We start from the raw sequence: 25,129 nt of genomic DNA on the forward strand, positions 1-25,129 counted from the left end.
AAACACAAATTTATATTTTTAAAAATACATATTTTTTATTTTATTTTTATTTTTAATATTTATGTTTAACAAATGTTCGTTGTGTTCTTCTTTTTCCTTGATTTAATCATCCTCTGGTGGAACACATGGTACCTTTTCGACGGGTTCACTGGCTTGGCCGCCTTCGTTATTGCTGCCACCGCTACCGCCACCAATCATACCCAAAATGTCAGACAAAGTCATATCACCAATCATGTTATTAACAGCTGGCACCAAATAGCCATTGGTCAATTCAGGAATATAATCGGTATTATCGTTAATGGCCAAGTATACCCATTCTTCAATGACTTGATTCAATTTTCTATTGATAATGCCGATCTTGGAAAGACCACCGATGTCGGAAATAACTTCACCAACGGAAATGTACAAATCGAAGTTGTTCAACTTGATGGCACCACCCAAAAGACCCATGGAATATTTGAAATTACCCCAAATGCGGAGATTTTTCAAAGCAAATTTAGCATTACCGGAACGGGTCATTTTAACGCCACTTACTCTGGTGGTCAATGCATAATCGGTATCCAAGTAAACATGATTCCAGTTGAATTCAAAGGTACCCTTACGCAACAAAGCTTGGATTCTGAATTGCAAAATATCGAAATCGTTCAAACCGTACAAACGGAAATTGTCAATGGTACCGACAGCCATCAACGAGCCAGAATCAATGTTCAATTCTTGGTGGGAAATTTTCAAGGGAGCCAATGGTGGAATGCCCATGCTGGGGAAACCGCATGGCATTTGTTCTTTGGCAGCTTCAATGGCATCGACAATTTGGCTGGAAATGGAACGATCTTGGGCTGAAAAAAGAAAGCAATAATTAATAGATGCTTATTTTTAATCAAAAATATAAAAATAGAAATTTTCAATATCCTTTGTAATTTGGGGCATTTATTTTTCATAAAAAAACAGTACCCTTACTTATTGTACAAACCAGTCTAATACAATAACGAAATATTTATTATATCTTGATGGGGAAATTGTTATTCCAACTTAAATTAAAATCATTCAAAAATAATCTTCAAACCAAATTTCATTTATAAAAATTATTTTAAAATACACGATTATTTAAAAAATAAAATCGACGATAATTTAAAAAATTATTTTAAAATCCACGATCAAAATTCAGAAAATTATTTTTAAAGTCCTCGATCAAAGAATTATTTAAAAATCCATGACAAAAATTAAAATTAATTCAAAGTATTCAAAGTATTATTTGAAAATCCATGATTATTCGACAATTAGAAAACAATTAAAATCCACTATCCATCAAAAAATAATCTCAAAATTTCACGATCAAACTTTTCTCAAAAATCCCCGATCATTCAATAAATATTCTTTAAAATCCACGATCATTCAAAAAATATTCTCAACAAAATATACTTAAGGGGCTATGGGCACTTATTGAGCACGAAAAATTAAATTTTTCGTGAATTTTTTACAAGAAATCTACCAAATTTTTGTGGAAGATTTTGTTTTCACCTGATTGATCACACTTTGAGTTACTTTATTATTTTTCTTTGTTGGAAAAAATTGCACAGTGTTCTGATAAATGGCCGTATACAAAACACTGTTTTTACTAAAGCAGTTTGGGGTGCCCACTGTAGCTCGAAAACGAATAAACCGATCAGCTTATGCTTTTGTGCGATCGTTTAGAACCTAATAGCCTTGTGCTTTAGCGAAACGTAATTAAAAAATAAATAAATAAATAAGTTTTAATAAAATTGTGGACTGTCAAAGTCAAAATTTTGAATTTAACTAAAAAAAAACGATAGCTTTTTCGCCATAAATCCGTCAAAATTTTTTTCAAAAAAGTCTCTCGCTTTAGTACAAGCTTTTTATGTGTATAACAATCTTACTAAAACATATGAAGATCGGATCATCCGTTTTCGAGCTACAGTGGGTACCGCATTCCAAAATGCCATTTTGAGAAAACCACGTTTCAAACTTCGATGTTACATACAAATCACAATGAATTTTCTCTTTCTAACGCTCATATCTGTAATCATATCTCGAAATTTTTCCAACATATTCTATTCTACCTGTACTTTAAAATGAGTCAAAAAAATTTTTTTTCGATTTTGTAAAATTTGTAACCCCTTAAAAAACAACGACCATTCTAAAAATACACGATTATTAAAAAATCCACGATCACTAAAAATATTCTAAAATATCTACGATTATTAAAAAGTATTCTCAAATATCTACTAAAAAGTATTTTCAAAACATCCACGATCACTATAAACTATTCTTCAAAATCTACGATCATTCCAGAAATTTTCCAAAAACTCATGATCATTTAAAAAATCCACTATCAATCAAAATACTCTCAAATATCCACAATCTCTAAAAAATATTCTCAAAAAATCCACATTCTCTAAAAAATATTTCCAAAAATCCACGATCACTAAAAAATATTCTGGACAATCTATGATCATTTCTATTCTACCTTTACTTTAAAATGAGCTAATAGACAAATTCGATTTAGTAAAATTTGTAAGTGGCCATAACCCCTTAAAAAAACGACGAACATTATTAAAAAAATATTCTCAAAAATCCACGATCACAAAAAATATTCTAAAATGTCTACGATTATTAAAAAGTATTCTCAAATATCTACTGAAAATATTTTCAAAACATCACAATAAAATAATCTCAAATATCCACAATCTCTAAAAAATATTCTCAAAAATCGACATTCTCTAAAAAAGATTTCCAAAAATCCACGATCACTAAAAAAATATTCTGAAAAATCTATGACCATTCAAAAAAATTCTCAAAAATATTCTTAAAAAAAAACACAATCATTCTCAAAATCCGCGATCATTCGAAAAATATTCTTAAAAAAGATCATTCATAAAATCCACGATGATTCGAAAAATATTAAAAAACATGATCAATCTTAAAATGCACGATTATTCGAAAAATATTCAAACATCCACGATCACTAAAATATCATTTTAAAAATCTACGATCATTCAAAAAAGTATTCTTTTAATTTCACGATCATATGAAAAATATTCTGAAAATCACGATCACTAAAAAATATTCTCAAATATCGACGATCACTAAAAAACATTCTGAAATATTTACGATCATTCAAAACATATTATTGAAAAGGTTATTAAAAAACATTTTTGAAAATTCAGGATCATAAGAAAACTGTTCTTTAAAATTCAAGATCATTAAAAAAGTATTTTTGAAAATCCACGATCATTAAAAAATATTCTTAAAAACTCACGATCCACAACCTTCAAAAATATTTTTAAAAACCACGATCCACAACCTTCAAAAATATTTCTTAAAAATTCACGAATCTCAACCTTCTAAAAAAGGTTCTTGAAAATTTACGATTATTAAAAAATATTCTTGAAAAACCACAATCCTCAACTGTCAAAAAATATTCTTAAAAAACCGCTATCCTCAACCTTCAAAAATATTCTTAAAAATCCACTATCCTCAACCTTAAAACAATATTTAAAAATATAACTGTAAGATCCCTTACCCTGCGTTTACAAATGCCAGTATTGGCAAGACAATAGCAAAAATACAAACCTTTTTCACAAATACATTTACAAATTTTTAAATATGTTTGTTTTGTTTTAGTTGAAGATTCAATCATATGATTGTTTAAGTCTGGAGTTTCCCCCATTGGCTTAACTTCATCACTTTCCTCTTTTGCAGTGCGTTTTGTAAACATTTTTCTCTGCAAAAGAGGAAAGTGATGAAGTTAAGCCAATGGGGGAAACTCCAGACTTAAACAATCATTTTTAAATATGTATAGAGAAAAGTATGAATGTGCTGGTGAAAATGGTTTGTAACTTTGCTATTGTCTTGCCAATACTGTCTGTGTGTAAACGCCTAGTTAAACATCAAGTCCAAAAAAGTCAATGCTAATTGTCCACTGCGGAGAATTTAAAACCGCCTCAACAAAAACTAAGCTTAAGCAAGCTTAAGAATTTCAACAAAGTATTTCTCCTATTAAAAAACCGGATTAAATATTGGGTACCCCGAATTAGCGGTGATCCGCCTTTCGATAGGAACACTCTAAAAAGAAAACAGTAGATTCAAAGTCACACACCACTTATCATGGACACTCACCACCATGAAAAATGAAGGAGTAAAGTTGTTTGCAGAAAATAATGCAATTGCGAGAGAAAAAAAGGTAACTACTGGAAATCGAAAACGATCGCCTCTTAGCTTGATAGAAATGTAAAATGCCATATGATATTACGTACAAGCGCTGACTACTGGGAAAGTTACGAATTTGTATCTTCAAGTTCACGTAACGTCATCGGGAAGTAGCTAATCTATATGTATCCAAAGTCCCTTTGCAATTATCATGAACCTTCACCAGCTGGGAAGATTGTGTATGTGTGGGAATTATTTGCATAAAATGATGGCAATTGCGAAATAAAACCGCAAACTAAAGGAAAATAAAATTTATCGGCACTTGGCTTAGCCCCTAATGATGATAGAAATTAGGAAATATGACTTTCATGTAGCGACTACTGGGAAATTTTCAAAAATATATCTTCAAGCTCAAGACAAACATCGTGAAGTAGCTAAATTATATGTCCATAGTCTCTTACCACTTATTATGGTCTCTAATCATCAGGAAATGTGTAGGTGTGGAAAACGTTGCGAAATTGGCAATTGCGAATGAAAAACGCTAACTTCAAGGAAGGTAAAATGATCACCACTTAGCTTGATCACTAATGACTACAGAGCGTGCGAAAACTGTATCTTCAAGTTCACGCACTACTATCGGAAAATACCTACACTATATACACGGTGCTCTTGAATCAAATTTAAATGGAAGGTGCTTACACCTGGGAAGTTTTTGCGGATTCTGAAACTACAATGTTCATAGATGAGAAAAAACAAAAAAAAAAAAAAAAAATAGCCGGAGCGCTTTTTAAATAAACCGCAATTCAAGTTGACATTTTTAGGGGTTGTTTAGGTTTTCACGATTTTCCTTAGAAACCGCAAGTCCTATCAAAACGAGACTGAAGAAAATGTTGTAGCTATAGACATTCTCTAGAAGATTGGCCTTTACGGTATTTTCGTAGGTTTTACCATTTTTGAGATATTGAAGTTCAAATTGGGACAATGCACTGACTGTATCGCCCCCTTATAAAACAATGCCATGAAGGGTGCGCCTTAACTAACATTTAATGAAAACCGCTTACACAGGGGAAGTTTTTGTGAATTCTGAAACAACAATGTTCATAGATGAGAAAAATCCAAAAACAAGAAAAAATCGCTGTAGTGATTTTTAAATAAATCGCTGTCAAAATTCATATTTTTAGGTGTTTTGTAGGTTTTCACGATTTTGCTTGGAAACCGCAAGTCCAATCGTAATGGAGATAAAGAAAATGTTGTAGCTGTGAAAATTCTCTACAGGATTGACGTTTATGATTTGTTCTCAGGCTGTACCATTTTTGAGATAAAGAAGCTCAGTTTACATTTTTAGGTTTTTTTGTTAGGGTTTCGCGATTTTGCTTGAATACGGCAAGTCTAATCGGCATGGGACCTGAGAAAATCTTATAGCTGTGAAAATTCTCTACAAGGCTGGCTGAAGTAATTTTTCCTAGGTTGTACCATTTTTTTAGATATATAAGTTGAAGTTGGGAAATTGCAGTCATGACATTGTTTTATAAGGAGACGATACAGAATTTAATTGAATTTGAATTGTCCCTATTTCAACTTCTATATCTCAAAAGTTGTAAAACCTACGAAAATACCATTAAGGTCAATCTTGTAGAGAATTTTGATAGCTACAAGATTTTCTTTATTCCCATTTTGATAGGACTTGCAGTTTCCAAGCAAAGTCGCAAAAACCTGAACAACCCCTAAAAATGTCAACTTGAATCGCGATTTATTTAAAAAGCTCTCCGGCGATTTTTTGTTTTTTGATTTTTCTCATCTATGAACATTGTAGTTTCAGATTCCGCAAAAACTTCCCAGGTGTAAGCACCTTCCATTTAAATTTGATTCAAGAGCACCGTGTATACCCAAAGTCGCATACCCTTATCATGGACATTAACCACCAGAGACTGCTAAATGAAAACCTCTAATAAACGAAACAAAAATGTTAGCCACCTAGCTTGGTCCCTAACCACCTAATTATTTGGTTTTAGAAGGATGAGAAGAATTATGTTAGTTTCTGGCAAAAAAATTAGTTCCCATGAACATCACCTAAAGAGATAAGGAAAAACTTCTTTCATATCAATGGGCGCAGCAGAATTTTATTTTTAGTTTATTGAGTTGGGTACTCCTTTTCATCGCCTCATCCTATCGACGTGTCGAACATTGTACCAAATGTTCATAGCCGGAAAAATTCCGCACTACATCTCGAAGGCATCTCTACAAAGAAAGTAGCAAAATAGTTTATACTGAGGTTCAGCCCTTTTATCAAATTCACTCATGAATCTGCTAGAATTTAATGTTTCAAGAGAATTCAATAATAAAGTGAAGGGAGAATTAAATAATGCACAGCATTCTACAATTCACGGCTTCGTAGTTTTAACATTAAGTATCAATGAAACTCTTTGCATCTGACGGGACAGTAGCAACACTAATTGTTCATGGGTTCCGCTCACTTAGAAAGATTGGAACGCCTTGAGCCCATACGCTTACCCAGATCTCGGAAATATTATCTGTAACATAAATATTTCTACGTCCCGGTCCATGGTAGAGTAAAATCATAAAATTGCTGTAGTGGGGAATCGATTTAAGAACACCTAATTTCATGGAAGTTTTTAATGAATTTCACGCTAGTGTGGACCGGGACTACCTAACATAAGAAATTCAAGACATAACCAGGTTTCACTGACATTCCGCTCATTGAATTCCGCATATTTATCAAATACACTCATCATTTTCATAGCAGCTCATGCTTTCCAGAAAATTCAAAAAAGAATGAAGGGAATATTCAAAAATTCACAGTTCTCAATTATTGACTGTTTGGGAATTTCAACAGTAAACATCAAAGGAACTCTTTGCATCTACCAGGACAGTCCACATAGCGAAGACACTCACCTCACTAAAGATTTGTAGTTTAAAATATTTCTATGGCTCAATTTCTTTGTAAAAAGGGAGTAGGTAGAGATGATAGCTAATTATAAAACATTTTGAATCGCTTCAGTTGAAACGTTACGTCTCCAGAATCAATTCTGCCTCAGAGATATTATTCTCGGAACAAAAATGTTTTGACACAATCTTTGTTAAAATTTCTTAGAGGACATCCGAACTTTAGATATAGAAAGAAATGTTTTAATGGAATCAAGTGGGATACAGACAATAATTAATGAAATTTCTTGGAAGGAATTATGTTCACTCTATGAATATCAACGATGCTAAGGATTTGATTCTAAAGCTCTAACCTGAATGATAATCTCACAATGCCAAATTTCCTCATACTTTAGTGTTTTAGAGACAAAAAATTAATTATAATTTAAATTATGGAGCTCTAATCTAACAAAATGACCTTGTGTCACTAGAAAAAAACGTAAATAATAAGTTACGAATCAATTTAATTACAAAATCAAAATTACTTTCTAATCTTGACGTCTTGTTCTACTACAGAACCTACGGCTTGTATTGTCCACAAATCAAATATGAATCTTGTTTATGTCTTTAGGATAATCCAACTGTAATCTTAAAGACTTGTACTATGTACTGCAGAATCAATGACTTAAAATTCTCCGAAACAAATAAAATGTAAAACTTCGATACCTCTTAGAAATGATCACAAATAAGGAACACGGCTCCTAGTGGATAAACTTACTAACTATAGACATGCACCATGCATGTATATTTAATTAAGGAGTTCATTTTTAGCACAAGTCTATGGTATTTCTATTGCTATGGGATACTTCTTCAGATCTCCATATGAGCGATAGGGAATAACAATAAGTGAACACATTAATTAGGAGCTGTGTAATCTAAAAGTCTTATACTACTATGGAAGCCATGATACGAAATGTTCAAAATGTTCAATTTGGAACTACTCTAATTATATTGTCCACAAATAAAATATAAATCCTCTATACTATTTTATAATAATCCAATATATGAATTTCCCCGGCAATCTTATTCTCCCACAAATTAAAACAAAAACGACAACACAATATGAGCGATCCGGAAAAACGCGACTCCTTGTGGACAAATTGTAGATACTACTTAAGCGAAGACATACCCCATACATACACAATTAATACAGGATTTACCAAAGACATACAATCTTAAAGAATGGACATCATGCAAAATTTTTTAAATTTTCATATTCAAGCATAGAGGGCGTTTATGTATAACATACAATTAACAGAAACAAAAGCGTACACCAATGTGAACTATGTTAAATATAACATAATTCATGTCACAATATTGTAACTTCGCATTATGTTAGACCACCTGCACCATCTGCCGATGTATAGTAGCAATGGAAATGTCTTATCTTGTTATGTTATACATCTTTGGATTTACTTTAAATCACAAGCAGATGGCACTTCTGCTGCTATGGGATACTTCTTTACAATATATGAATGTTTCCGGGCATACCAATTCTTCGCAAACTAAACCAAAAATAGACCCAAATGATCCATCAGAAATAACGTGGCACGTAGTGGAAAAAACCCTGGCACAGTAATTGGACATATGTGCTATCAGGAAAAAGCGGCTCCTAGTGGAAAATATGTAGACACCAATTAAGCATAGCAAAGACTACAACACCAATGCACCATTAATTGAGGAGTTTCTGCTATGCAGATATAGACAGCATTTCTGTCCTAACTTATCCTCCTCCTCTACAAAACATCTCTATAATTATTTTTACATAAACAACTAATTTACATTCATAACCAAAAACGTGTCTTTTTCACTTGAATTCACATATCTCATATCAGCGCAACTACTATATGTTATCACTTCAATAATAACTACTTACCAGCAAAAGCTACTTCCAAAACTTCTTGACTGGCCAATGCCAAGGGCATTAAAGCCAATACGACCAATAAGTATTTCATGTTTCCTGGCGTGTTTACTACACGAATTTAGTGAATAAACTAAACTAGAATATGAAAAGTGATTGGCATTATATAAAATTTTTCTTCATAATTGATAAAGTTTTCAAATGTTCAGTTCTGTGGATTAAGTTAAATGTCATAATAAATAATCGATATAATGTCCACTATATATAACAAACGATAATGCGGATGATGGGTGTATGATAATCAGTTACTGCTTAACCAAAAATGATAAGATTATATTATTATTATTATTATGATGATTATTTGCAACAATAAACAAATTAGTTTACACAAAAATTCTCTTATACAAAGACTTTCTAACAGCTCTCTTCGAACATTAAAAGCTGTGGTTTATAAATGCTTTTCAAGAGCTTTTGAAAAAAGTATAGAAAAGCACAAATGTTTTGGGGAAAAATATGTTGATTGTTATTTAGGCGCCAAAATTGTATTTCGTAGAAGAAGATAACACGTAAATAATATGTTGAAACAGTTGGGAGGACTAGCGAAATGATATTGCCATTAATCTGCTATTTTTTTTTTGTTCTACAGGGACCAAGAATTGAATGATAAAACCATAGACGGATATACTATGTATGGTCGACTTTGTAGTACAAACATTTAACGGATATTTACTGAAACGGCGAACTAGTATGCCCCTGAACTAAAATATCGAATGTATCGGAATATAAATTAGTTGTGTTCCTTACTTACCTTAGGTTACCATTTGTTACCGTTTTTAACGTGCAAAAAGTGGTAAAACTGGAAGCATTTTTTAAGAGAGAGGGAGAGGAGAGAGCAGAAATGCCTTTCTCTTCTACCACAGGCTACCAGACAAATTTCTTCGGGTAAAAAATGGTAGAACTGATTTTTCGACATTCGTTTGAAAGAAGAAAAGCGATTTTTTTTCTTTTTGACATTGCTACCAGATCTACCACTTTTTCGTTCCTTTACTTTCTCTCTCTGGTCATGAGAAAGCAATTATGACAGTTTTCTCTTTTACCACTTTTACTATTTAAAAAGTAAAAGAACAAAGCTCTTTATAGCATTTATTTGTCTAAGATTTTTAGATAATATAATGTAAACAGTTGATATCGTAGTAAAATTTTTAGATTATTGAAGGTTATGGAGCAGTGCAATAATCTTAAAATGGAATAGTATGATAATGTAAATATGTACAGGTTTGCATAGAAGCCGTTAAAGTTCAAAAACAAAATAAAGTTGAACAGATTTGCATTGTAGAATATGTAAAAGCTTAGATACTAAACGTTAATTTTAAATAGATCATGGAAATAAAGTTAATTCGCTTCAGTCTCCCCCTTCGCATGATAGAATCATCCTTATTAAGCATCAAAAATTATGGATTGTTGAATCTACTAAGGCTCAGGAATAATGGGTTGTGGGATCTGCTGCGGTGAACTGTATTAACATTAACGCTTCAATAATGGTATATAGATGGCGTAGTATTTCCTGTTTCAGATGTCCAAACTATTTCGTAAACTTTCATCGAAACCTCCGCTGGAGTAAAAGTGCATCATGCATTGTTGTTGAAGTGAACAATGTGTCAATATACAAATCTGCTGCGTAATCCGCAACAAAGATATCTCTATGTTTCGGGGGTGGCCTTGTACAAAAATATTAAATGTTGAGTTAAAATAGTGGTGTTGCTGCTGGGTTCTTCTGTGCAAAAATATTTATTAAAAATCCAAGATTATTGCCAGGAAATGATCTACAATAGTCAGTAGTCATACGCGCAAAGTTTGCGGTAAAGAAAATTGAGTTTTCGGGTGAGAGCGTGGATGAAAGAGTATAAAGAGGCTCTTTCATATTCGCTCTCTCCCAAAAGCTCAATTTTCTTTACAGTAAACTTTGCGTGTGTCACATCTGACATATGTATATCCATGTGAAAAGTTTATAAAAATTATACTTTATCGAATAGTTTTTTTTTTAATTAATTGTTTTTATGTACCCAATAATTAAAACTCGCTTTTCTTTTCTTTTTACAGGTATGTTTTCCAAATAGCGTTAATTAAATTTTGGTGATGCTGTAGGTAATATTTTTTATTTAGTTCAATGGAACAATAATGAATAAAATGTAATCTGAAATTATTGAATCCAAAATCGAGATTAGCAAAAAATTAAATTTTGGTGATGCTGGAGGTAACATTTTTTATTTGGTTCGATGGAACAATAATGAATAAAATGTAATCTGAAATTATTGAATCCAAAATCGAGATTAGCAAAAACGTTGCAAAACTTTAATCAATCCACACATCGCACTGTGGGCGAAATTCAAATCTAGCGGAGCAAAAGTCCGAAAACTGGCCTTATGTAATATGGAAATAATTAATGGCGTCCTGTTCTAAACATCTTGCGGCACCCGAAAACAATAAACAAATTTGTATTTTATTGTAGTTGGCTGTTATAGCGGTACATACATTGGGAGTTTTTATTCGTGATTGCTAAATCGACTTTTTTGGTATTTGTTTTGCTCGTCAAAAATTGTGGGAAAAATTAAAGTAAAGAGTGCATAATTGAATTTTTTCCAACAGTTTGGATGTGCTGGTTTAAAAAGAAAGTGACAAAACTTTTCGACTTTAAGTATCTTATATAAAGTACAACTAACCGGGGATAACCGGGGATCACTTCCGAATATTGTTTTTCTTAAAATACATACTCCGAGGTAATTACTCCGAAAATTCCGACTGCTACTATTTGCAACTCTTCATTTTATCGCCATTTTATTTTGAAGTAAAAAAGTCGTTTAGTTTGGATATCATTACATGGAACCTATACCAAAACGTGAAGCTATGCCTCCACTTTTTTGGGAGAAGTTTTTTTGGCCACTGGTTATCCTAAATGCCAAAATAAAGCTAAGTCGGTCAGAAAATTTTGTTAAAAACTTTGAAATAAGTAAAATCAGACAATACCTATATATGGAGGCTAAACCAAAACGTGGATCTCTGTCCCCAATTTTTGTGGAGAAGTTTTTTGACCTCAGGGAATCCGAAATGTCAAAATACAGTTGATTCGGCCAGACAATTTAGCAAAGTTATTCAAAACGCCGAAAATCGGGCGGTACCGCTATATAGGATCTACACCAAAATGTGGGCCAATATAGACCATATTCCATAACATGGGGCCTACGGTCATAAAAAACATATGATCAAAATTTCAATAATCTATCTTAACTAGTTTAAAAGTTATTACTTTTTCCCCGCTAGATTTGGATTTCACCCACAGTGCATCGGTCACGTGTGGAAATGGGCGAGTATCATGTAGTGGGACGTGCGTATCACATGCGTGCTAATTTTTGTGTTCAGAAATTACCTTTTAAAAATCGTGTATAAAGAAAGTACTATACACTAAAATTAAATCTGTTATGCAATGTCAACAAGAATATAAAACCAACAAAAATAAAAACGTCCAAACTTTAGTTAACGTAATATTCAGCGCCAAATCATTCGTAGATCATGAGTGAAATTATCTACACCAGTCCACATCATATACGCGCTATTATTGCTAAAAATCGCAATATCTGAGCAAAAATCACAACATCTGTCATCCTAAGAGCTGATAAAATTCATAATTCATCACAATTGTATATACAAGAAAATTACCTCCAATCCCTCATCGAAAAGTCTGGAAAGTATACATTAAATTTAAACACCTTTTTGATGGTATTGTCATCAATCAGCTGCCCTACCAACGAATAAAATAACATTCCTGTTGGATATCTTTGAGACTAAGAAAAATTCTCAACACAACTAATAATTTAGAAGAACCCATGAAGAAAAACTGCACGAGTCCAGAAGATGGCATTGAAAAACAGTAAAAACGGAGATTAAAAATTCCCTACTTCTGTTTATGGTAGAACAAAAAAAGGTAACATTAATACCCAGCTGACTGAACTGGGCTGTAATGTTAGTGTCAAATTCCATACGACATTTTATTTATTTACTTCTATGTTCGATATTTTTTTAGAAAAAAAATATTAATCAAAAGAAAAAAAAAACTATTTCCCATAAAGAGTTCAGAAGATGACGTTGAAAAGCAGTAAAAACGGACAGTAAAAATTCCCTTCTTCTGTTCATGGTACAACAATAAAAGGTAACAGCAATACCCAGCCGACTGAACTGGGCTGTAATGTTAGTGTCAAATTCCATACGACATTCTATTTATTTGTTTCTATGTTCGATATTTTTTTAGAAAAAATATATTAATAACAACAAGTAAAAAAGCATTAAGTTCGGCCGGGCCGAACTTTTCATACCCTCCACCATAAAATATTCATTCCTGTCCCCAACTTTAAGTGAGTACGTTAAAATGTCAGATAATGTACATAAAATGCTTCATTCGGGAGGTCTTTTTTATGGTGCCTATATCTAACTGTTGACAATTTTTGGTGGGCTAGAAATTGGGAGGTACTGTTATATAGGGGTTATAATAAAACATGGGCCTATATTGACAGTTTTTGATGGAAGCCTTTAATGTCAAATAGCTTCTAATTCGGTTAAAAAATTTAGCTAGAATCCTCAAAATATCGAAAATCGGTACATAACGTGGGAACTTCAAATGTCATTAACAGCTAGTTCGGAGGTATCTGGACTATACGAAAATATGAACTTAAATGAACAAATTACAGAAAGTTCGTCCAAAAAATAAAGCTAAGGTACGGAAAATCGGGAGGTTTGTTTTGTGGCTATACAAAAACATGGACCTAGGTTCGGTTAAACATTTTAAGTAAAATCCTCAAAGTACCGAAATTCGGGAAGTATCGTTATATTGGGGCTATGTTGAAAATTGTTGATGCAGATGTGTGGTGACCACTACAACCTTCAAATGTCAAATTACAGTTAGTTCTGTTAAAAATTGTAGCTAAAATTGCCAAATTACTGAAAATTGGGAGGTACCGTTACATGGGAGCTATATCCGAACATGGACCTATGTTGACAATTTTTGATGGAGAGGTGTTGTGACCACTAAGAACTTCAAATGTCAAATTACTGCTAGTTCGGTTTTATATTGTAGGTAAAATCATCAAATTACTGAAAATCGGAAGGTACCGTTATATGGGGGGTTTCTTGACAATTTTTGGTGGAGAGGTGTGGTGACCACTAAGAATTTCAAATGTCAAATGTTCAAATTACAGATAATTCGGTTAAAACTTGTAGGTAAAATTCTCAAAATACCTGAAATCGGGCGGTAACGTTATATGGGGGCTATTCCAAAACATGGACCTATGTCCACTAGTTATAAATGTTTATTGACATTTAAGAACCCTAAATGTCAATTGATAGCTAAATCGGTTTGAAAATGTAGATAAAAGCGTCAAAATGCCGTAAATCGGGGGTACCGTTATATGGGGGCTATACCAAAACCTGGACCTTGGTCCACAACTTTTGTTATATAAGTTTAGTTACACTTAAGAACCCTAAATGTCAAATTATAGCTATATCGGTCTGAAAATGTAGCTAAAAACGTCAAAATACCGTAAATCGGGGGGTACCGTAATATGGGGGCTATACCAAAACGTGGACCTATGTCCACAAGTTTTGTCACAGAAGTTTATTGACATTTAAAAACTTCAAATGTCAAATTATAGCTTCATCGGTCTGACAATGTAGCTAAAACCGTCAAAATACCGCAAATCGGGTGGTACCGTTATATGGGGGCTATACCAAAACGTGGACCTATGTCCACAAGTTTTGTTAAATAAGTTTAATGACACCTACGAACCCCAAATGTCAAAATATAGCTAAGTCGGTCTGAAAATGTAGCTAAAACCGTCAAAATACCGTAAATCTGGGGGTACCGTTATATGGGGGCTATACCAAAACGTGGACCTATGTCCACAACTTCTAATATATAAGTTTATTAACACTTAAGAATTCTAAATGTCAAATTATAGCTACATCGGTCTGATAATGTAGCTAAAAACGTCAAAATACCGTATATCGGGGGGTACCGTTATATGGGGGCTATACCAAAACGTGGACCTATGTCCACAACTTTTGTTATATAAGTTTATTGATACTTAAGAACCCTAAATGTCAAATTATAGCTAAATCGGTCTAAAAATGTAGCTAAAAACGTCAAAATACCGCAAATCGGGGGGTACCGTTATATGGGGGCTATACCAAAACGTGGACCTATGTCCACAAGTTTTGTTATATATGTTTATTGACACATAAGAACCCTAAATGTCAAATTATAGCCAAATCGGTCTGAAAATGCAGCTAAAAACGTCAAAATACCGTAAATCGGGGGGTACCGTTATATGGGGGCTATACCAAAACGTGGACCGATATAGCCCATCATCGAACTTGACCTGCCTGCAAACAAAAGACGCATTTTCCCAATATTTCAGCGTCCTATCTCCATTTTTGTGGATGCTAGAGTGATTACCACAGACGGACGTACGGACGGACGGACGGACGTGCTCAGATCGACTTAGAATTTTACCCTGATCAAGAATATATATACTTTATAGGGTCGCAAATGAGTATTTCAATGCGTTACAAACGGAAAAACAAACTTAATATACCCTCCATACTATGGTGGAGGGTATAAAAAAAAAAAATATTTCCCATAAAGGGTTCAGAAGATGACATTGAAAAGCAGTAAAAACGGACAGTAAAAATTCCCTTCTTCTGTTCATGGTACAACAATAAAAGGTAACAGCAATACCCAGCCGACTGAACTGGGTTGTAATGTTAGTGTCAAATTCCATACGACATTTTATTTATTTAATTCTATGTTCGATATTTTTTAAAAAAATATATTAATCAAACAAAAAAAAAAAAAAAACTATTTCCCATAAAGACTTCTTCATATCAACGACATTTAACCTCCTCCAAGTCCGAACGACGTGCCGCACACTAAAACACAGCTTATAGAAGCGGTCCAACATTTCTTAATATGTGTGGTATTTTGTTAAGTTTGAAAAAATAAAGCCCTAATAAAGATGAGCTTTTTTGATTTTAAAAACCAAATGTAAAAACAACTTCTCCTTTTCATTCAAATTGAAGACCTAACGAGTTTTCATTTATGTTTTCCACAATATTCAATCAAATTTGAAAAATATTAGTTTTTTAAATTTCAATAATTTATAGACATTTCCTTATTATACCCTCCACCATATGGAGGGTATAATTAAATTTGTCATTCCGTTTGTAACACATCGAAATATTCGTCGGAGACCCTATAAAGTATATATATTATTGATCAGCATAAAATTCTATGTCGATTTGACCATGCCCGTCTGTCCGTCCGTCCGTCAGTCCGTCCGTCTGTCTGTTGAAATCAAGATACAGCTCGCAATTTTAAAGATAGAGAGTCAAAATTTGGTACAGAAGTTTTTATTACCTGCAGGATGGTTGGTATTGAAAATGGGATATATCGGTCCACGTTTTGATATAGCCTCATAGAACGGTACCTCCCGATTTTCGGTATTTTTTAAGTTTTAGCTTCATTATCCTACCAAAATGGCTGAAATTTGGTACGTAGTCTTCTTTAGGGGTATAAAACTTTCCCCCAGAATTTTGTCGGTATCGGTCCACACCTTCATATAGCCCCCATAGAACGGTACCTCCCGATTTTCGGAATTTTTAAGGTTTTAGCTTCATTATCCTACCAAAATGGCTGAAATTTGGTATATAGTCCTCTTTGGGGGTATAAAACTTTCCCCGAGAATTTTGTCGGTATCGGTCCACACCTTCATATAGTCCCCATAGAACGGTACCTCCCGATTTTCGGTATTTTGAAGGTTTTAGATTCATTATCCTACCAAAATAGCTGAAAATTGGTACGTAGTCTTCTTTAGGGGTATAAAACTTTCCCCCAGAATTTTGTCGGTATCGGTCCACACCTTCATATAGCCCCCATAGAACGGTACCTCCCAATTTTCGGTATTTTGAAGGTTTTAGCTTCATTATCACACCGAAATGGCTTAAATTTGGTACGTAGTCTACGTTGGTGGTACAAAACTTTCCCCCAGAACTTTGTCGGTATCGGTCCATGCCTTCATATAGCCCCCATAGAACGGTACCTCCCGATTTTCGGTATTTTGATCGTTGTGGCATCAATATTCCACCGAAATGGCTGAAATTTGGTATTTAGACTTCGTTGGGGGTACTCAAACTTCCCCTTTAAATTTGTATAGGTATAGGTCCACGCCTTCATATAGCCCCATGGAAAGGTACCTCCATTTTACTTCAATAGAACTTGTGGTGGAGGGTATAACAAGTTCGGCCCGGCCGAACTTAACGCCGTTCTTACTTGTTTTGTTTACATAAACATGTGACACTAACATTACAAACAAAAACAAATTTCTATGTGGTTGCTGTTGAGTTGTTTTTATTGTAGTATTTACTTTACCTTATTTATTCCACCATAACAAACACAAAATCAACAACTCTACAACCAAGCAAATAAATGTAAGTGAAGCAATTACTTACATTTATTTGGACTCCATCCCACATCGGCATAACTTCCAACGAACGGGCCAAATTTGCCGCAGATTTTGGCTGCACAATAGCATCACGCATAGCAGTAAAAAACGGTCTCGCTGCCATCTATAATGAGATCTGGAGAGAATGTGAAACCAGCTACAAAGAAATATCTATATATTCAAAGGATTTTTTTCCATCAATTTTTCCCAGAGCTTCCAAAATCCCACTGGCACTCAGGATTATCAATGTCACCTGCAAATATAAAGTTAATAAACAGTCTACTTACAGGCCAAACTTATGGAAAAACTTACCTACATAGAATAAACATTGCCTCGTTAAATCTCTGTGAATCATGCAACACCACTGAAACATACAACCACGTAATCTTCCAATGCTGCAAACATAACACTGCCAGGTATAACTTTTCCGTCTTTAACAAAGTTACTCCTCAACAGATCAACTATTGAAGTAGAAGAACAATGCAAATTCATACATCACGCCAAAATCACACTTTATTCAGAATAACCGAACTCAGTATTACTTCGGATAGTTAACCAAACGCCTGACAATTGCAGCAGCAGACAAATAAAAAACATACTTTCATATACGGTGCTGCCAGGAACAAATGTTCCATCTTTAACAAATATACCAACCGAAATGAGTTACTCCTCAACAGATCAACAACTGAAGTAGAAGAACAATACAAATTCATACATCACGCCAAAATCACACTTTAAATCATGTGATCTATTAACTTAATCACAACACACTTTATTCGTATAAACGAACTCAGCAAGTTACCGAATAACCAGCCAGTGGATATGATTACTTCGGGTAGTCAAAAACGCCGAACGTATTCTCTCTTAGCTACGACAGCATTTAATACTTTGTGAAAACACTACACTCCGAGAGGAGAAAAAACCCTTAATAGGATTAAGAAATGTCCTGATCATATTTAGTGGTATTCATAACAACTGTTTATAAATTTTCGTCTGACTTAAAATATCAATACGCATCACCTATTGTTGACACTTTCAACTTCGAATATAGTGTAAATCCACATAATAGATCTCCTGCTAGGATCTTATAATCTGCAAATGAAATTGTCACCATATTAAATAACAAAGGTATTTTTAACGGTTGAACCTTCCGAAACGTTCCTTTATCACTCAATTAGAACTTAATTTATGAGGAAAAAGCGACACCTGTAGGTGAATAAACAAAACAAAAGACGAAAATTAAGTAAGTAGTTCCTGAAGAATGCTTGTAACATAATCACGATTGATAAGGAAATTCTTAACTAATTGGGAGTCGCACAATAGAAAAAAAAGTTCGCTAATGAAAATAGGCGATGTTATACACTGGGAAAATCACATACTGGTAAATATATCAGTACAATGTGTAGTAAAGACACTTGTCTTTAGCGGAGATTATTTGCTTTGAACAGTTTTAAAGGAAAGGAAAGGAAAGGAACGAAAGAATGGTAGATCTGGTAGCTATGTCAAAAAGAAACATAAAAATAAAATTTTCGTCTTTTATTTCACAGTTTTTAATTTTGGTTTGTCAGCGTTCGCCTTTATCTTCTGTTTTTTTTTTCATTTTTTCTTCATTGTCAAATAATCTCAAACAAATGTCGAAAAATCTGTTATGCCATTTTTCACCTGGAGAAATTTGTCTGGTAGCTTGTGGTAGAAGAGAAAGACATTTTCGCTCTATCTCCTCTCTCACTCTCTTAAAAATTGCTTCCAGTTTTACCACATTTTGGGGTTAAGGAACACTTTGCAAATGGTAAAAATGGAAACTTCAGGTAAGTAAGGGAACACAACTATAGGCAAGACCTTTTTAAAACGTTATATTCATATTTTGCTTACAAAATATTGAGGACATTTTGTAGTCTCTCAATTCCTGAAATGTTGGAAGAGCCACCTTCCTACTGGTGAAAATGTCAATAATATGCGTAGTAATGATCCTCACCAAAAGTTATCAAAACCACTGCAGCGGGTACCGAATTGACCTGAAACTGAAAGCATTTCATTTATTGTTGTCTTATTAGGACGAAGGCCATTATTTATGACTGTTTTTTAATTAAGTGCATTTTTAATCGAGCTAACATGACCTAAGGAGTTTTTGTATTGAAATGTGAATTCTAGCGAAGTCACCACACTCAACAATATGCTACGATCTTTTCGCTGGTGGTTGAATTCAGCTCATCAGGCATTTTGAAAGTGAATGACTAGAAGACAAAGGCTGATTTTGATAACTTCTATTGAAGTATTTTTGAAGCCTTTACTTATCAAGTCAACCTAGTGTCTTTGTCTAGAAACCTTTCTCAATACATCACATTTACAATCGAAGAGGGATTTTCTGCGATTTTCTTCATGAATTGTTCGTTAGTTGGAGAGGACCCATGTTCAAACCTCAGCCGGGGCAGCTGGTCTCTGCTGTGAATTTTTATTTATTGTTGTCTTATTAAGACGAAGGTCATTATTTATGAAAGTTTTTTAATGCATAGAATTTTAGTCGACTCAGCTATCGGCTTCCAACCCAGCATCAAATATATGCTGCTACAACAACAACCAATAACATGTCTATTCCTATTAGCTGTAATTCATTCTCTTCACTTCTTGCAATCTGCAAATTCTAAAAAATGCAAACTGATCGAAAGCCCGTATAACGCTATCTATCAAGTAAAATGACAATACTTCATGTAGCAAAGATCCGCAAGATCATTACCTGTACCTAAAGTCAGTCAGGCTATGGATTCCTTCCTAAAATAAAATGTTTGAGGCAAATAATGGATCAACCCAATAACTTATGCCCTCTTCTAAAGCGAATACGGGTACTGGCGTTCCTTATCAATTGAAATAAATGATCATCAAAAGAGCTAAGGTCTGGCCTGTAGAACAGATTTTCCTTGATTGCGCTCATCAAATGAATCAAAAGTGTGTTATTCTTATAAGTACCCTGTGATTGTCTGATCAAATGTTAACAGCTCATAGAGAAAACACCTTTCAGATACCACCAAATACAAAGATTAATTACTTAACCCTATTGATATTTGTCTACGGCTTTGATTCGGCTGACTTCCAGGGCTTTACCCATGACTCCTTATGCTTGTGGTTACTGAAATATATCTTATATATAGAAAAAGACACAATGTATTGTAATCTACCAGTTATGTCACCTATTGGGCAATATGTCATTTCTAACTTTAGCATAGACCCTAACCGGAATTAGTTACGATTGAAGACCTTGGTTCAATTCAAATCTAGATGTCACTGTAGTCAAATGATATACCAAAAATTCGTTATCCCAAAGAGGACAATGAGAACCCTGGCATATTTCTAAGATTTTTTCCGGGTAGATGTATAGGTCACAATATTAAGACTTCTTATTATTATAAGGTCGAGGAGGTTTGACAGATAAAAGTAATTTGAAGATTTCATTTCCATCCAAAGATAGATGACACTGTAGTCAAATGGTATTCTCGAAGGTCGGAATGAAGCTATTGTACATATACATATGTTTATAAGCGCTCTTGACGTTATTTCTATACTAGAGCAAGAAATACATAAGTCGATATCTACTCTATGAATCCTAAAATATTCACCTTCGTTTGCGGTTATGGTGTGTCAGCCATAAAAACAACTTACTTTTGCCTTCCTTTGGCTTAAACCATTTAATTGATTATTCGAATTAGGTCCTCTTACTCTATAAATGTTATACATTGCAAGGTATTTTATATATCAAGTTACGCCATCTACGTGTGAACATGTCAAAAGCAAATATAGCAAAGAACCAAACCACTGCTACTGAAATATATGGAATCTTCATTACTATCCAAATATAGATGACGTTGCAATTACAACATTTTCTGAAAGCAAAATCAATCAGTTATGCGATGGAAAACGATTCGACTCTTTTTCCCATAAATCGAAATTGTATATTTCGAATTTTGGTGAATATTTTATTGAAATTGAAAGTAGATTTTGAAGAATATTTTTCAAATGAGGGACGTTTGCGAAACAATACTATATATATTATAAAATACACCCCGAATATACATATACCGTTTCGATTCTGCAAATCGAGTCGATTTGGTTTTCATCACATACCTGAATATTCGCTATATTGTGTTGAAAACTCTGGATATTTTTACAAAAAAAAAATATATTAGATCGTTTTTATTTGAAAAATTTTGGAAAATACTGAGAGGTTCTATCGTTCTTTGTTATCTTAATTGGTTCTATGCTAATAGTTGAAGGTAATTTAATTATTTACGATACGTTGCCTTTTCCAAAGAAGGTCAACATAAAATATAGAAACGTTCTTAACCACTGCTATCCAACTACTTAGAGGCTTCGTTTCCATCAAAAATAGATTGAACTACTCTTATACCATTCTCCAGTCCTATTGTAGATATATTAGAATCATGACTTGCATTTTAATGCTATATCAAATTGAAACTAGGAACAGACAAGTGGGCTTTTGATTAATTGACCTTTCGATTTGAAACGTCCAAAAATCCAAGACGATTTTCGATTATGGAGAACATAGAACCGTCTAAATGTCGGCTTGCGTTCTAATGCTCTATAGACAATATTACGTTCCACAATGGATCAATTATATGGGACTTCCTTCTTTTTTTAGAGATATATCCGTGTGTAATAGATTAATGGGAAAACGTGGACCACCAAGACGTTATAGCAGAGACACGAATGATACATTATGTATGTTTATAGATCAAGTTACGCCATCTACGTGGCGAGCATGTCAACACTAAATATAGCAAAGACCACAACCTCTACTACATAGCTACTTGGAAGCTTTTTTAACATCCAAATATAGAGGGCGCTTTAGTAATAATATTGTCGAGAAATAATGCTAGTGGAAGTAATGGCCGGTTTTTCTAAAATGATTCGAATTCGTCCGAATAACTACCTATTTACCGGAATTCGTAACTACCCAGCAAAATGTTCGATTACAAATCATGAGTTGAATCATGGGTGCAAGTGACATGTCATCGGTGAAAATTCCGGTGAATCACCGATTACATTTACAAGGGAGTGACACACGCTTTCACCAATTAATTATCATAGCATCTTCCACTAGTTCATTGTCATGACATTTTGCACCAGTCCATTGTCATGCAATCTTGCAGCAGTCCATTGTCATGTCATCTTGCACCAGGTCGTTGTCATGACATTTTGCACCAATGCTTTGGATCCGGATTTTCACCAATCAGGAATAAAATTTTCAGTCCAATTGTGTTATTTGTTGGACTAATAAAAATACAATCAACAGGTGACTTCTATTACCATCTAAAACATCGGATCTTTCACGACTCCATTGGAACTCATGAAAATTAGATAAAAAAGATCGGATCTTTCCCGAGTTCATTTGTACTTATGCAAAAGAATCAGTAAAATCATGATTTCACATGGAACCACTTCCATTTAATTTTGCTGGGTATGAACATTTTTGGTTTGATAAAAAAAAATAAAAACAATTAAAATAATTTTTAAAAACACAAAGGTTTGCTGGTAGTTCGAACAAATTTGAATTGGAAAAATACAAAAATTCGATAAAAGAAACATCGAATCTTTCACGACTCCATTCGAACTCATGATAATTTGATGAAAAAGATCGGGTCTTTCTCGAGTTCATTTGAACTCATGCAAAAGAATCAGTGAAATCATGATTTCACATGGAACCACTTCCATTTAATGTTGCTGGGTATGAACATTTTTGGTTTGATACAAAATAAAAACTAATAAAATATTTTTCAAAACATAAAGGTTTGGTAGTTCGAACAAATTTCTATTGGAGCCGTCTTACTGAAACTGGCCATCCTGTACGCCGAAATACCCATTACCATATGATTATTATTATGCCCTTTTATTCCCACCAACTAACATGTTCCCATAAAATTTCCGAAATCATTGAAGAGAATTCCCGATATGCCCCCGATAGTAATACACCATAATAATTTTCGATTATTTACATTTCTTTATTCATTTTTCAATGAAAAATGTTTTTCAATATTGAACAAACAAAAAATTTAGTTATCGGGCATGGGGATACATTCGGTCTTTTCGGTACCATCACCACCACCAATGCTGCCAACCAAATCGGTCAATTTGAATTCATCCAAAACACCGTTAACCATGGGCAAAGCCATAGCTTCAATGGTTTCGGTGATCATATCTTCGTTTTCGTTGATGGCCAATTCGACGGCTTCAGCCAAAACATCGTTCATCTTGTGGTTGACAACACCTTCACCCAAAATACCTTCAATATCAGATTCAACTTCACCAATGTGGGTGCGGACTTCCAAGGACTTCAACTTCAATTTGCCAGACAAAACACCCAAAGAGTATTTCATGGTACCCCAGATTTGCATATCCTTGATGGCGAATTTAGCTGGGCCAGCACCGACCATGTTGATGGTGAAACCGTATTTCTTCAACATAACAGAGAAATCGTACAAGGTATCAACATTGACGTTGTTGAAGATGAAACGGAAAGTGACCTTGCTGGTGATGGCATTGACTTTCATTTCAGCAATATCGAAATCGTTCAAGCCATTCAAACGGAAGTTATCGATGGAGCCGACCAAACGGAGAGCGGGGTAGTCAATGTTGATAGCTTGGTGGTTGATCTTCAAGGGAGCCAATGGTGGAATGCCCAAACCGGGGAAACCGCAAGGCATTTGGTCGCGGACGCTTTCAATGACATCGACAACGGTGCTGGAGATGGAACGATCAGCTGGAAAGGCCGAGAGAAAGAGTGGGATTAGAATTATTATTTGCGGAATTTGTAACATTTCCCCAGGATTACAGAGATATTGAACAAATGTGTGCCAAATTTTTAAGGTGAATTTTAAACTTTTAGTGGGACATAAATGCAATGTTTTCCCCTAGATGCGTTTTAACAATCCCCCTGGGATAATTTGTGAAATCACACATATTGGTGCAAAAATTATAAAATCGGAAGATTAATGTAATTATTGGAGATCAATATCGAAAATTGAAATTTTCCTCATATGAAATCCTCAGAGGAACTTTTATACATCCCGTGGAAAATGTGTAAACACAAAAAAATGTTTAAACGTATTTTCATACTCACCGAAGGGATCGGCCACTTGAGCGGCGGCAGCGAAGGCAACTAAGGCCAAGAGAGCAATAGCGGTTTTCATTTTGAAAATGGAATTTCTTTGTTTGTATGAACTGCTCGTGAAACTTACAGTTAGTATACTGCTTTATTCGATCCCACCAACTTGGCTTTTATAGAATGCAAAGAAAAGAACCGTATTCAGATAAGAAGGGCCAATATAGAAAATTCGCAACATATAATCCAAAAAGAGTTCAAATTTAGCGACCATCTTATCTTTTACCTGTTAAACGAGTATTTTTATTCCAGTATTTTTCTGATTTGTTATTTTCGAAAATTGATCAGCGATCAGCCAATAATATTAACAATTGTTATTGTGCGATAGAAATATTAATTGTTTTATATTTGGCAATTGAAATCGTAAATTATTTTTTTTTGTTGAGAATAAGCTTCTTAAGTGGGGGGTATTTTGATTAGGTGACGATGAAGATAGTGCGG

At 33.9% G+C, this 25,129-nt stretch overlaps 3 protein-coding genes across 3 annotated transcripts in view; 1 reads left to right on the top strand and 2 right to left on the bottom strand.

Moving 5' to 3' along the window:
- The window catches only part of LOC141393987 (uncharacterized), a 402,117-nt gene extending 389,037 nt beyond the window's left edge, over positions 1–13,080 (top strand). Inside the window, exon 3 of the mRNA XM_073967675.1 lies at positions 11,072–13,080. Within this exon, the coding sequence (XP_073823776.1) occupies positions 11,072–11,088 (17 nt within the window). The 3' untranslated portion in view covers positions 11,089–13,080. The remainder of the gene's footprint in view (positions 1–11,071) is intronic.
- Positions 10–9,106, bottom strand: LOC141392778 (uncharacterized). Its single transcript, XM_073965745.1, has 2 exons — positions 8,987–9,106; positions 10–836 (listed from the first exon to the last, which is right to left on the bottom strand). Exons 1-2 carry the CDS (start codon positions 9,063–9,065, stop codon positions 103–105), a joined length of 813 nt encoding a protein of 270 aa, XP_073821846.1. The 5' UTR covers positions 9,066–9,106; the 3' UTR covers positions 10–102.
- Positions 13,081–23,507: 10,427 nt separating the features above from the next.
- Positions 23,508–24,802, bottom strand: LOC141392779 (uncharacterized). The gene is made up of 2 exons (XM_073965746.1): positions 24,647–24,802; positions 23,508–24,286 (listed from the first exon to the last, which is right to left on the bottom strand). Exons 1-2 carry the CDS (start codon positions 24,714–24,716, stop codon positions 23,580–23,582), a joined length of 777 nt encoding a protein of 258 aa, XP_073821847.1. The 5' UTR covers positions 24,717–24,802; the 3' UTR covers positions 23,508–23,579.
- Positions 24,803–25,129: the final 327 nt, after the last annotated feature.

The sequence above is a fragment of the Musca autumnalis genome, unplaced genomic scaffold, assembly GCF_047663935.1.
Source record: "Musca autumnalis isolate F117 unplaced genomic scaffold, ASM4766393v1 scaffold_2, whole genome shotgun sequence".
NCBI classification, from domain to species: domain Eukaryota; kingdom Metazoa; phylum Arthropoda; class Insecta; order Diptera; family Muscidae; genus Musca; species Musca autumnalis.